Source organism: Eublepharis macularius, chromosome 13 (assembly GCF_028583425.1).
Source record: "Eublepharis macularius isolate TG4126 chromosome 13, MPM_Emac_v1.0, whole genome shotgun sequence".
Lineage (NCBI taxonomy): Eukaryota > Metazoa > Chordata > Lepidosauria > Squamata > Eublepharidae > Eublepharis > Eublepharis macularius.
Window position 1 is genome coordinate 45,687,024 of NC_072802.1, and position 13,456 is coordinate 45,700,479.

Sequence of the window (13,456 nt, forward strand, 5' to 3'; positions counted from 1 at the left end):
TCGCGTGCCGCCGGGCCATGGAGAACGGCAGTAAGCAGATTTAAGGTGAAAACCTGTAAGTAAGCGAATCCCTTCTGATTTCTAAGCGTATGCGAAGGATTGGTGGGAGTTGAAGCTAAGAAGGTGCGGATTTCTTCCCCTCCACGGAGTTTTGGAACTTGGCTGGCGCCCCCCCCCCCCCAAGATGGCGACGAAAAAGCAGAGCCCTGCGATGAGTAAATCGGTGATGGTGATGTTACAGGGGAAGGGGAAAACCCTGGAAGAGATGGTCAGACGAGCAGTCTTTGAAGCTATGCTGATTGGCCTGTCCTCCATGAATCTGTCTAGCCCCCGTTTAAAGCCATCTATGCCCCTGTCCATCACTGTGCCTCAAGCATATTCTCTAGAATGGTGACACAGACATTTTCTAAATAAATAAGTAATAGTTCAGCATATGGTTCCAACAATGGCTAACCAGGTGCTTCTAGACCCCCCACAAGCCTGCCAGGAAGACCATAAACTTCTCCTGTTCCCCCCACCCCCACCCCCACCCCCAGCAATTGGTATAGAGATATACTGCATTTGAGCCTGGAGGTTACATTTAGCGACCACAGTACGTAGCCACTAATAGACCTCCTCCAGGAATGTGTAGAACCTTCCCCCCCACCCACCACCAAAGAACAGTGGCCAGGCCACTTATCACCACACCTCAAAACAGCAAATTCCATCAATGTGGGATCCTTTCCATTTGATGGCCTTCAGTACATGGGATGAAAAATGGTCTCACTCCAAACCATTTGTAATTTTATAAATCTCCAACTTAATCATCCACAGCTTGGTGCCCGTGAGTGCCTTGGTGCCTGCCAGTACATTTCCAGGCACCCACTTACTTCATCCTCGAAGCCAAGAGGCGGTCCTGAATTTCTTCCACTTGACTGTAGTAGGAAGTGCTTCCAAAGAGCCCAGGAGGCATCACCTGTGTGGCTGCAGGAAGCGCCCAGCTGGGAACAGCTGCCTCCATCACAGGAGGAGGCTTGGCTTGGGATCGCCAAACATTTGGCACAACCTCCCAGCGTTTTGTGGAGGTCCTTCTCTTCATGGCAGCCATTTTACCGTGGTGCCCACTACCTGTTCTCAAAATTCCCCAAACGCCCGCAGGTTCCGCGAAGGGGCCCCTGCTCAACGTGTTCCTTCCGTTATCTGTTTCCCAGTCTCTGCAGCTTTTCCTTGGAGGGAAGATGCATTTTGGGCGCCTAATTCTGTACCTCTTCCAACTTTTTTAAAAAGATGGGGCGACCAGAACTGTCAGCAGCATTCCAAGCGGCTGCCTTGTAGATCTCAGCGAGGGCATTAGGTGGCTGCAGGCAGTCCCCGATGCTCCCTAGCCCGGGCTTTGTCTCCCTCGCCTTGCCCACCGCCCGCCGCCTGGATGCCCCCTGCCACTCCAGCCCTGCTCGCCCGCAGCCCACGCCTCTCTGGCTCGCCGCTGAGACCGCCCGCCGTCCCCCAGCCAGGCTGGCTGCTACCTGGGCACAGTCGCAGAAGGGCGGGCAGGCGGCAAGCGCGAGGGCAGGGCGCCCGGCCGGCATCGATCCCGGCGGCGTGTCTGCCCGGCACTGCCCGGGGCCCGAGCTGCGAGAGCCCCGAGAGCCCCCAGCCCAGGCAAGGGGGCGTTAGGACCCGCGCGGGCGGGCCGGCGGGCGTGGCGACGGAGCTGCCCACTCGCCCGTCCGCTCCGCTCCGCTCCGCGCCTGGCTCACTCGTCGGGCTGCCGCGCTGCCGAGGAGGGAGGGGAGAGATGCCCGCCAGTGGCGCCCCTGCCCCGGACCAGCTCGAAGCCGCGGAGCTGCGCCAGGCGGGAGGCGGCGGGCGAGGGCCGGAGCTGCAGCGCTGCTAGCCGCCGCCGGGGAGCCCTCGGGGAGGACCGGCCGCTCGCCGCCCTTCGCGCTGCCCCTGGGATGCTCCCCTCTCCCCAGGCAGCCGCGTCTCTCGGCATCCACAAGTGTTTGCTGTGCGGAGACCCAACAAGTCGAGGTCCGCCACGTCTGGCGAGAGGCCGCCTGCTTGGCGGAGGCGCCGGCTTCGGGCGCAAGGACGGGGCTCCCGCTGCCCTCCGCGGAAGGGGACGGTCGGCGAGAGGACGCCTTCGAGCCCAGCGCACGCCGCGGCGCCTTGCCCCCCTTGGCGCGGACAGCGCTGGCCGTCTGGGGGCGACTGGGCTGCGCCCTTAGGATGTCCGGGAAAGTTCTCCTGGTGTACCTGACCATCTGTCCAGCCTTCCAGATCAGGTGAGCCGCGGGGCTTCGGCGCCATCGCCCCCGAACTCGCGCCCAAGACTCCCAGATAAGCTGCCCGCTAGCTCTGCCGCCGTATTCCAGCTGCACAGGCTGGAGGGCAGCCGAGCCGGGTCGATGGCCGGGCTTTTGTTGCCTGGGCCTGGGGCTGGGCGGGAGAGAGCCTGCCCTTTGGGGACCTGGATTAGCCAGTAGGAGGGAGGGGGAAAGTCGAAAACAAAGAGCGCCTTGGCCTCACTCTTCTGGCCTGTACAATGGAAGCACTGGATGGAGAAGCCCAGAGGGCAAGCGGCATGTACTGAGGGAAGCAGGCTAGTGGGATGAATGTCCTTGGCTTCCCCGAGCAAGCACCTCTTCCTCCATCAGAAGTGACACGGTCAAAAAGTGCAACTCACCCATGACAGGCTACCATTTTGTTCCAGTGCTGTAGGCTGGTTGTGGTCCCCCTCCCTGCCACCTGTGCCTCTTCTTTTGTCATTTCACTCTGGCTTTCTGTTCTGGACTCCATTGCTATAGGCTAGAAATTCACCACAAGCGCCTTATAAATCCTTTAACTAGAAAACAATGCATTAAACAGACACCTTTCAAAGTGCATCACGTAATACTTAGGCAGCTCAGAAAACCCAAAGACTCCTTCACTATCCAGACCAAAATTCCACTGCTGCCAGAAGAGGTTCAGGATTGGCCTTGGGGGAGGAAAAGAAATGCTGCAATCTTTCTGCACGCTTTTCTGGTTCAAATGGAATGGCTTGGACGATGGGCATGAGCAGGACGCCCTCCAGTGAGCTTGGAGATTGCCACAGGTATGAGAGGCCCCGTCCTGTCAAGGAGGGCACTGCGGTTCTAGACCTGTGCCTGGAAGGCAGAGGCAAGCCAGTTTAGATGCAGGGGAACTGGGGCAATGTGCTTCTGGTGATGCTTTACCCCCCCCTTTCAGGCTGCTACATTCTGTGCTGGCTAAAGCTGAAGAGGAATGTTGATTCTTAAGTTCCCCATGACCAATTACATGGATGTGTGCAGATCTAGCTATTTCATGAAGGGAAATTTTCTGAGATCCTTCCACACTCTTTGTTTCCTGTCTGGCTGATCTTTCCCAGATGCACATCATAGCCTGACAAAGCCCACAATGAAGAATACACATTAAGCTGCCTTCTGCTGAGTTAGACTCTTGTTTTCTCAAGGTCAGTATTGTCAACTCAGGCTGGCAGCAATTCTCCAGAGTCCCCCATCAAGGTCTTAGGATCACCTACTACTTTTAGATAGCAGTGCCAGGAATTGAACTTGGGATTTTCTGAAGGCACAGTAGATGCTCTGCCACTAAGCCACAGCTTCACCCCATAGATGGTATAGAAAAGAGAGGGTGTCCAGCCCCATGCAAAGCCCCCAAATATCCTGCTGTGATCTCTTCTAAAGTCTGGTCTGAGGGCAGGAAGCAGATAACAATGGCGGTATTCCCCAAAGAAGGGAAGTTGAGTCTGGAATCCACACTCTTGGTCATGGAAGCCTTGCCGTCTGCTTGGAGATGTGGGGCTGCTGTTAGCCAGTGGTACAGAAAAGGCACCATGAATGTGCTGAGGAGCCCTCGGTGGTCGTTTTGCCTGTTCCAGAGCTGAACAGAGCATTACTCTAGACACGAGTTCTGGGGCCAAGCCCGGATCATCCCCAGCTTAAATGAAGCCCAGGCTTCGGCAATGATTTCATTGAAAAGGAAGCTTGCTCTGCCCTCACTGTGAATGGGGGTGGGGAGGAAGCCCAAATGGAAGGAGGTGTTTCCAGTCCTCTTTGCTCTGTTGATAAGTTTAATGGGTGAATCAGGAAAAGAACATGCTGTCAGCAGATCATTTCCCTCAGCACTCCAGGGAAGAGAGATTTGACTGGCTGGAGCTAATGGACAGAATAAGCCGATTTAAGGACCATGAAATCCCCCTACAAAGGCTCCTGGGAGCTAGAGAATGAAGCCCAGGACTGACCCACAGAAAGACAGGAGGAGCCCCCACATTCCAGGACCAGGCATGTGGGTTGCTCTTATTTGTATGCTAATGTTTGCCCCTGAGCAGGGATCAGCCTTTGATCATTTGCATACATTAAGCCTGCTGGAAGCGTGCAGATTGTATGCAAATGTAAATGCCCAGCTTGTATACAAGGAACACAGCAGTCAGGGACAATGGGATTTCCACTGTGCAGCCCCTCTTTCAGGGTTCCCCTTTTGAGTTCCCCCAAATTCTTAAAGAATTTCATTTGTTCCCTTTGAGTGTTTGGTGACTTGTTTTGCTTGAACTAACCCCCTCCCCAGCATTTTCAGAGCTGTTTTGCTTCTGGTTGATTAATCATCTGGTTTAAGAGGGGTGGGGGGGATCCTTAATGAATTTCAGTACATGTGCTATTTAGAGAGAATCAAGTGAAGGTGACCGATATTCTCTCCAGGAGATAATGCAGATAATGTTAAATTTAACATTTTTTAAAAAATCATAGAAAAGTGGAGACAAGCTGTGCAAAGATTAATGGTGATCGTTCTATCAGTGAACTGGACACCAAAGCCCTCTGTTAAAATGTGATGCAAAATTCAGATTTGTGTTTGATTAAACTGCTATTTACCATGTTGATAATTTCTTTCTGTTCTCATTTGGATACCAAACCAGACCAGCCCCTCCCACAAGGCAAGAGCCTGTAGCTTTCATTTGCACTTAGGCCACTCTGAGAAGAAAGTGAGGGTGGTGAGTGGAGATTCCCAAACAAGTCCCATTGCCATGTGTGATGCTCCTCTCTTTTGCCAGAATTCAGGGGGCCAAACTTGGCCCAAAGGGATACAATTTGTTCTGATTCCTACTGTATAAACAAAAGAAGCAACCTTGCACTGAGTCCTACCATTGGAACATCTAACCCAGTAATATATACTCTGACTTGCAGCAATTCTGCAAGGTCTTGGGCAGAGGGCACCCCCTTCTCCTTGAGATCCTTTCAATTGAAATGCCAGAGTGTGAACCTGTCACCGTATGCAAACAAAGCATGTAGTCTACAACTGAGCTATGATTCTCTCCTTGTGCAAACACCACCCTGAAAATCCAAGCGACGTTGTTTATTTTATTTATTTATTTAGCACATTTTTAAACTTGCCATTCCTCCAAGGAACTCAGGACAGTATACTTCCTTCCCCCTCCTCCATTTTATCTTCACAACAACCTTGTGAAGTATGTTACACTGGGAGAAAGTGACTGGCCCAAGGTTGCTCAGGGATCTTTAAAACAGAGCAGAGATTTGAGCCTGGACCTCCCAGATCCCAGTCTGACTCCCTGTGGCTCCATGCTGGCTTTTTCATCCTACAATATTAGATGCCTCAATGAAAATGCACATGGATGGTTTGTGCAGAGATAGAAGTGAGGGGAATAATCCCCCCCCCCCAAAAAAAGTGGGGTTAATCATTTAGCAGCACATCCAAATTTTAATATCTCACTAATTCTCAGCAAAGGGGCAGAGTTTCTAGAAATTCTCTGCATCGCTTAAAAATATGTGAAAACTAGAGGAGCAAGACTGAAGTCCAGTCGCACTTTAAAGACCGACAATATTTCCAAGGTTTAAGTTTTTGAGAGTCAAAGCTCCTTTCGTCAGATACCAGTTTCTCTTGAAAGTCTATACCCTGGAAATATTGTGGGTCTTTAAAGACCAACTGGACTCTAATTTTGCTCTTCTGGTTTGTCCCCCTCTGAAACCTGAGAAAAGGGATAGCATTAATCCTTCTCTTCTAACCAGGTGAGAATGGGACCAACAGGGCTACCTGCCTGAAATCATGTGAAAAGTAGAGGATGCTATAAGAATGTGGGAAGAGCCATTCTGGGATAAATGATGGTCCATGTAGTCAGAACTCCATCGCCGGGAAGCTCCCCTGAACCTCATGATGGCAATAGCCGTGTTTTTGTGATCCCCAGTAACTGGTTGCTGGAGATGTGCTGTCTGCTTCTAATCTGTAGAGCCCCTAGGTAATAGCCATAAAGTTAAAGGGGGCAGAGGAATGGCCTTCACAGTATCTTAGGGCAATGAATTTCATAAGTTAATTATTCATTGCATGAAGATGTTCTACTTTTGTTTGTTCTGAGCCTTTTGGCAATTAGCTTCATTGCATGTGCTCAAGTTTTATTGTTCTGAAAGAATAATCTCTCCCACTCTCTCAGCATGTGCAATCAATCATTGTGTTTCCCCTGTTGCTCTCCTTCCTCTTTTTCCCTAAGTTTAAACCCTCTTTTCAAACAAGAGATGCTCTGCCATATCTCTTTGCATCTGCATCATCTAATATTTCCAGAGCTCCTAAAGTATATTAAGTTGTATGCATACTCATAACAAAACAAATCAATGCCTATAAGCAGACCACTTCAGTTGGTGAACTTAATGAAAGTTTTTGGAGACTGAACTGTGCCCATTCTTAATGTGGATGCTCCATTCTGGAAGCTGCCACTCAGGCTGTTGTGCATGCCCACTTCTCAACTATCACCAGGAACTGAGGGCAGTATGCCCTTTCTTTAGCCAAATGCAATTAGGGCCTGCTGACACTGCTTGCTCTTGGGATAATGTCAAGCACTGCCCCAGGAGGAGATGTCAGACTCCATCAGTCCTCTCCTAGGGCTGATCATTCCCATAGCTGACACAGCACTGGCCCAACAGAGGGAACCATTTCTTGGCTGTCCTTCTCCTTAAGGCCGTCAGACAAATTCCCACTCCGTACACATCCACGCAGCCAGTTCCAGCAGACTCCTTCTTTTTTCTGTTACATTCCCATGCATGGCTTGGTCAAGAGAGGTGGTTGTTTTGACAAGCAGGTTTTGCAATATGTCAAGCATAGCATTGTCTTCCTATTATGATTCTCCCTGGGCCAGATGGAGCTGGGCTGCACCTTTTGTGAGTTGCCAGATTGAACTGCTTGGGTGCAAAGCAACATCTTCTACAGTCTGCTCCACACTCGATTGCAAAATGTTTGCTGCGTGTGACATTTCCATGAACAGACACAAGGCATGGCCCCTCCACCTCCCTAATTGCACTGTGCCTGCAGGAAGCAAGCCATCATTTATTACACCTGGGAGACAGAAGAATTTCTTGTGCTTGCCCTTATTTGGAAAGTAAGGGCAGGGCAGGGAGCTCTTAAACCACCCACCAATCTCAAATGGGGAAGCGCAGCAAGGGACAGCTACATCTGTGTCTCTTTACATGGACTGGGGAGGAGGGGCATAGCGCAGTGGCAGAGGTGAGACAGATCATTGCCCAAGACCTCTGCCATTTCCTTGCCTGAGATCCAAAAGAATGGCTTTGAGTTAGGATTAACGCTAGCAGTTTTAGGCTGGATGACCTATTAATGTGGCTCATGTTAAGGAAGCCCCTTGCATCAGCTGAGAACAATCCTATCTAAGCTGTGCGAAAAGGCCTTCCCAGAGGCTGCCATGAATATGGTCCTCCCTGAAGGAGGCCTGAATGCCTAAAAAACCCCAGTAAATATATATATATATATATATATATATATATATTAAAAAGGAGGCCTGAACTCACTAAAGTTAGTTTGAACAGCATATTTCTTTAGGCTGGAAGTTGGCAACTAGGGAAGCTTTTTGGATATGACTTTTGAGCGGTTCATTTCCCCCAAATTAAGTCAATGGAGATATACATTTTGATAACTAATCAAAGAGGAGGGAGTGCCCTCAAGTCATAGCTGACTTAGAGTGGAACTACAAGTGACAAAAGGCACAGATTGGACACTTGTCAGCTTCCCTGAAGTTTTGATGGGAAATGTAGGCAGCTTGGCGGAATGTTGGACAAGTGACAGTTGAAAAGTCCATTGAACAGCAGTCGGAGAGCCAAGCTGCAAGACTAGGATGCCTACATTTCCCATCAAAATTTGAGAGAAGCTGACAAGTGTCCAACCTGTGCCTTTTGGTCACTTGTAGTTCCGCTCTTATAGTGACCCCTGGTTGGGTTTTCAAGGCAAGAGACTATCAGAGGTGGTTTGCCATTGGCTGCCTCTGCAATCCTGGTCTTCATTGGAGGTTTCCCATCCAATTACTAACCAAGGCCGATCCTGCTTAGCTTCTAAGATCTGATGAGATCAGGCTCCCTGGGCTATCCAGGTCAGCCTCTGCCAAAAACATTATTTTCTTAATACAGTTACTCTCCCTAATCCACACTGGAAAATTAGCGCTTAATAATGTTGGCAAGATATCCAGTGGTGGCCCATCATTTTGGCACCTGGCTGTGTGGCACACAGTTCAGGAAGGACAGAGGAAGGAGATGTTACAGGAACAGATCTGTAACTGACAGGGTATTTACCAGTCAGTAAGTTATGCACAGGCTTTGCTACCAAAGAGGATTGCACCAATAGGATTGCCTATTCAAAGTGGTGGTTACACCTCCCACATTGCCTGCTTATTGCAACAGGGGAGGAAGGCTTAGATTTGATGCTTTATATCAAGGCAGTACATGTTGGGGGATAAGTTATCACTGGATTTCACTCTGGTCTGCTTTTCAGAAGCTCAATGGGAGGCCATCCCCAAACGGTCCAATAAAGAGCACAGATGAGGAAGAGCAGTGGAGGGGGTCTCAAAAAGACAAGCAGCTCTCTGGGCCATCCTTACACTTAGAAGGCATTCTTGAATATTATCTTGCTATGAAGAAGATCTTTCCTGCGTTTGCTTCTTTTTACACTGCTACTGCATTGCTCTTCTCTTATCAGATGGAAGCGGAATTGTCTCTGCAGTTTTGCACAGTGCTTAATATAGTGTTCATTGCAATGCCTGTCCACTCATGGCAACTGCATATTACTGACCCCTCTATGATTTGTTACCAATGAGCCAGGTGCCTGCCCCATTTCTCTTAGCACATTAGTGTGTGAGGCTTTCCCCATGCATCTTGCAAATATGTAAAGCCTGGAGGAGAGCTGTCAAAAAAAACCCTCACATTTTTGGCTGAAAAGGGCAACATGCTAGTCAATTTCAAACACCTTCACCCAGCATTGCTTGTGTCTGTGATATTCCAGTTAATTTCTAGCAGCTCTCTGTATATCAGCATTTTTTTTAAAAAAAGCAATCTATCAGTGGCGTTATTTATTCACATTTGCACACTGACAAAGTAAAACTTACAAGCATTTATGTGCAAGCAGCACCCTGCCCCAATTGTGAACTAATGCACAACACCATAATCAACCATTCTGGTTTAATTTCTCTTTGCTGTGTCATCATTTGCTCTTTATTTTTAATTGATCTCTCAAAACTATTTCACAGTTGTAAGCAAAGAAGATAAAAGTTGGTGTCAGTGCCCCACTCTGATAACCCCCCCCCCTTTTTGGATAAAATGGGTGGCAACCAGTGCTGTATTTATGTGCAGGCTAAGTAAGCTACAGTTTACGGCCTCAGGTTATGTGGTGGTTCTAAATACATCCAAATTATTATAAATATTACTAAATTACTTTTTAAAAATTGCAATGCTATGAAGCCTGTTAAACTTAGCATAGTTTAGGCTCTCATCATTTGTGAGGGCCAAACTGGAAGTGAAAGTGTCCCCAGGTGCATCCTGGGGACCCAAGTCCGGCCACTACCATTTTAAGGCCTAATGAGACAGTTTAAAATTGCTGTGAGGGTCCAGTCCCGACTGGGCCCACAACACAGAGGGAAGAGGCACTTGTTTCCCTCCTTCACACCACTTCAAGTGCCAAGGTGCAGCTGTCAAATACAATATTTAAGATTGCTTATTTATAGGGAGGGTCCATGCTTCAGTGGTAGCACATCTGCTTTGCATGCAAGATCCCAGGTTTGATCCCTGGCACTGCCAGTTTGAAAAAAGGGCCAAATAATAAAGGATGCGAAAGATCTGGACCTGAGACCCTAGCAAGCTGCTGCTAGTCACAGTAGACAATACTGACCTTGGTTCAGTATAAGGCAGGTTCGTGCGTGTTAAAGGTATTGTAGTATATATAAGTTACCTCCCCATTCAAGCACTGACTAGAGCCAAACCTGCTTAATGTCAGTAACATGGCTGTATTTGGCCATTATTTAGAACCTAACTGGCTGTTAGACAGCAAATTTTCATGGCTTCTGTGGGATGGAGACTGTTCATAGGATGGACATTCATTCTAGGATAATCAACTTCTGATGGAAGGAAAGTGAGACTACTTCCCCCCTGTGATGTTTCCATGAGAAGGGGTAGGATTAGCACTGCAATGTTTGATCCAGTGAGTTGTGACTCTGCAACATACCCTTCCACAAAGTAAGGAAACACAGAGGGCACTGCCTTAGAAAAGAACAGCCATTAATTCTAGCATGGGAAGACAGAAGGAGTAACATTGCCTGGACTGTCAAGCAGGGATAATGGAAGAAGGATCGTGCTGAATCTCCTGGAAATAATTTAACAGAGTTACTGCTGGCCAAAGCTAAATCCTATAGTTATGATGAAGCACAAACCTGGAAGTGGGATCTCAGACTGGCAAGAGCAGATTTAGTGGTGGATCCAACAGTGAGAATTGCTCGTGCACTTATCCTGCCTATTTCTCCCAAACTGCAACTGAATCAGTGACGTGGCCAGTGGACCCTGGTTCTCGCTCATCCCCTTCTCCGTGATGGGACAGCTGACCATCTGCTCTTTTGCTTTTCCCCACTGGGCATGTTTGCAAGGCAGAGTGAGAGGCCAGGCAGACTTTCTGAGCTAGCAAAGAGCTCCACCTAAAAACCAAAAAAGGAGACCTACAACACTTTCACCCCACCATAAAAGCACAGATAAGCATACTGTTGGAAAAGTTTTAGCCCATGGCTAGTTAAGCCCAGCCACATTCAAACAGCCAGACATGACAGGCTATTCCAGATTGGAGAGTGGGATTTAATTCATGAAATGTCGAAATCATTAGATCAGCATTCAAAAATGAACCTTTTTTAATGAACTGAATGACTGTACTTAACATAATATGCTTTAGGTCAATGGTCACATATTCTAAAATGCTAACATTTTCCTGGTACTCCAGGTTTCAGATGCTGTAAAATGTTGACTGCCACTGCAAGCTCTTTGGATGTCAAATATGATGCCAAATATGAAATACACACAGATTATTTAATAAATCTTCACTTACCCAGAGAATATTTGCCACCCACATTCAATGAGGAGGAATTTTAGAGCAAATACAGATCAGCATACAGATCAGCTCTTGAACCACCTACATTGCAACCCACTTCTCCCATATCTTTTTTTTTGAGAGAGAGAGAGTGTCAGTCCTTGGCAGGTAGAATCCCTAAGTTCCTCACAGCAAACACACAGGTGTATTGGTTGAAGTAACTTTTTTAGAGATCCATCAAGTACAAGGTGCTCAGACAGGTGAATTGGCAGAAGTGATGTAAATGGGGTTGGTGATGTTAGTTATAGGGAAAGTTCCCGCCATCAGGATAAGGATGGTGTTAAAGTTTTGGGTGCGAAAGAGCCAGGGGTGAAAGGGAGAAGCTAGGTTTAGGCTAGATAGAACAAAGAATGAAATCATCTCCCTTCCCAAGAAGGATACATTTCTAGCTGGCCTCAGCTAGCCTTCAAGGACACTTGCTGGAGGCACTGGGAAAGAGAAAGTAAATACTTGTGAGATAACCTACTGTCTTAACATCAATAAGAAACTTCTCATGCCCTCAGAGGGCCAGTACATAACACAGAATACATTCATGGCAGATATGCAGACAGGCATAGATGACAGAGAATTTTTCCTACCTCATAACATTAGAAGATACACTCACTCATTGAATTGGATGGACTAAAGGAAGCATCTCTTCATTCAACATAACACGATATTCACTGCTACAGGATGAGATGATGCCAATTGGCTTACATGGCTTTAAAAAGGGACTGAACAAATCAATAGAAAAGAAGTATATCAATGGCTATTAGCCCCAAAAGTTAAATGGATCTTCCATATCTGAGGGCGATATACCTCTGGCATACTAGTCATTAGAGGACAATCAATGGGCAGGGGAACTGTTGTCGTCATGTTCGGCTGGCTGCCATTAGAGCTAGAATGTTGTACTAGTTGAACTCTTGGCTTGATTCAGCAGGATTTTTCTCTTGTGCTGTTCTTTTACACTTCTGTTTTTTTCCAGGGCTGAGAGCACAGAGGAATATGACTACGATTACCTCGGCACCAACAAAACGTGGGTCCTGACCCCCAGAGCCCAGGAAACAGATGCCACCCAGATCCTCAACTCCCTGCTCCAGAATTATGACAACAAACTGAGGCCAGATATTGGCAGTAAGTGCTGCTCTCAAGACCTTGGCTGGAAAGATGGTTCTGCTGAGGAATGTGGATTAATGACAAAAAAAGAAAATTGTGTTTACAAAGATCCCAGCATGCTGTATTATCAAATCCCACCATACAGAATAAGAGAATGTGCTGAAGGTCAGCAAGGGATCGGAGGGCAAGAAATTATCACTTTAATCAAACTGGGCCAGAATGGCATGTGAGTCCAGGCACAGCCACATTCCTCAAACTGTAAACACATTCATTCTAGAGTGGGACTCTCATATAGCCTAGATCTCACACTTATCTATTTTCATCAATATATTTAACTAGTAACAACGTCCATTGTGGGGAAACAATACAACAGGCTCTAGAAAGAGCAGGCAGGCCAGGCATTGCCGTCTCTGCCGGGCCTCAATCGGGTGGGGGGAGGGCAGGGCAGCTGGGCCAGGCATTGCCCCCTCCCCAGTGCCCCAGTCAGGGCGGGGGGAGGGCAGGGCAGCCATGGGGGGCAGGTGCCCTGGAGCACTCCTGCGCCTGACTGGGGAGAAGACAGGAAGGGAGAGTTCAGGCGGGAAAAGGCTGGCAGGCATGGGGCTTGCAGCAGGGCTGGGTGGGAGTGGGAAGAAGACAGACAGGGAGAATTCAGGCAGGGGAAGGCTGGCAGTCATGGGGCTTGCAGCAGGGCTGGGTGGGAGTGGGAAGAAGACAGACAGGGAGAATTCAGGCGGGAAAAGGCTGGCAGGCATGGGGCTTGCAGCAGGGCTGGGTGGGAGTGGGGGAATGACAGGCAGGGAGAGTTCAGGCAGGAGAAGGCTGGCAGGCATGGGGCTTGCAGCAAGGCTGGATGGGAGTGGGAAGAAGACAGACAGGGAGAATTCAGGCAGGGGAAGGCTGGCAGGCATGGGGCTTGCAGCAGGGCTGGGTGGGAGTGGGAAGAAGACAGACAGGG

The 13,456-nt window shown here is 48.5% G+C and overlaps 1 protein-coding gene across 1 annotated transcript in view; it reads left to right on the forward strand.

Moving 5' to 3' along the window:
• The first annotated feature begins 1,353 nt into the window (after positions 1 to 1,353).
• Positions 1,354 to 13,456, forward strand: part of LOC129340952 (gamma-aminobutyric acid receptor subunit gamma-4) — a 48,540-nt gene continuing 36,437 nt past the window's right edge. The window contains exons 1-3 of the mRNA XM_054995848.1: positions 1,354 to 1,641; positions 1,960 to 2,267; positions 12,368 to 12,516. Coding sequence (XP_054851823.1) covers positions 1,354 to 1,641; positions 1,960 to 2,267; positions 12,368 to 12,516 — 745 coding nt within the window. The remainder of the gene's footprint in view (positions 1,642 to 1,959; positions 2,268 to 12,367; positions 12,517 to 13,456) is intronic.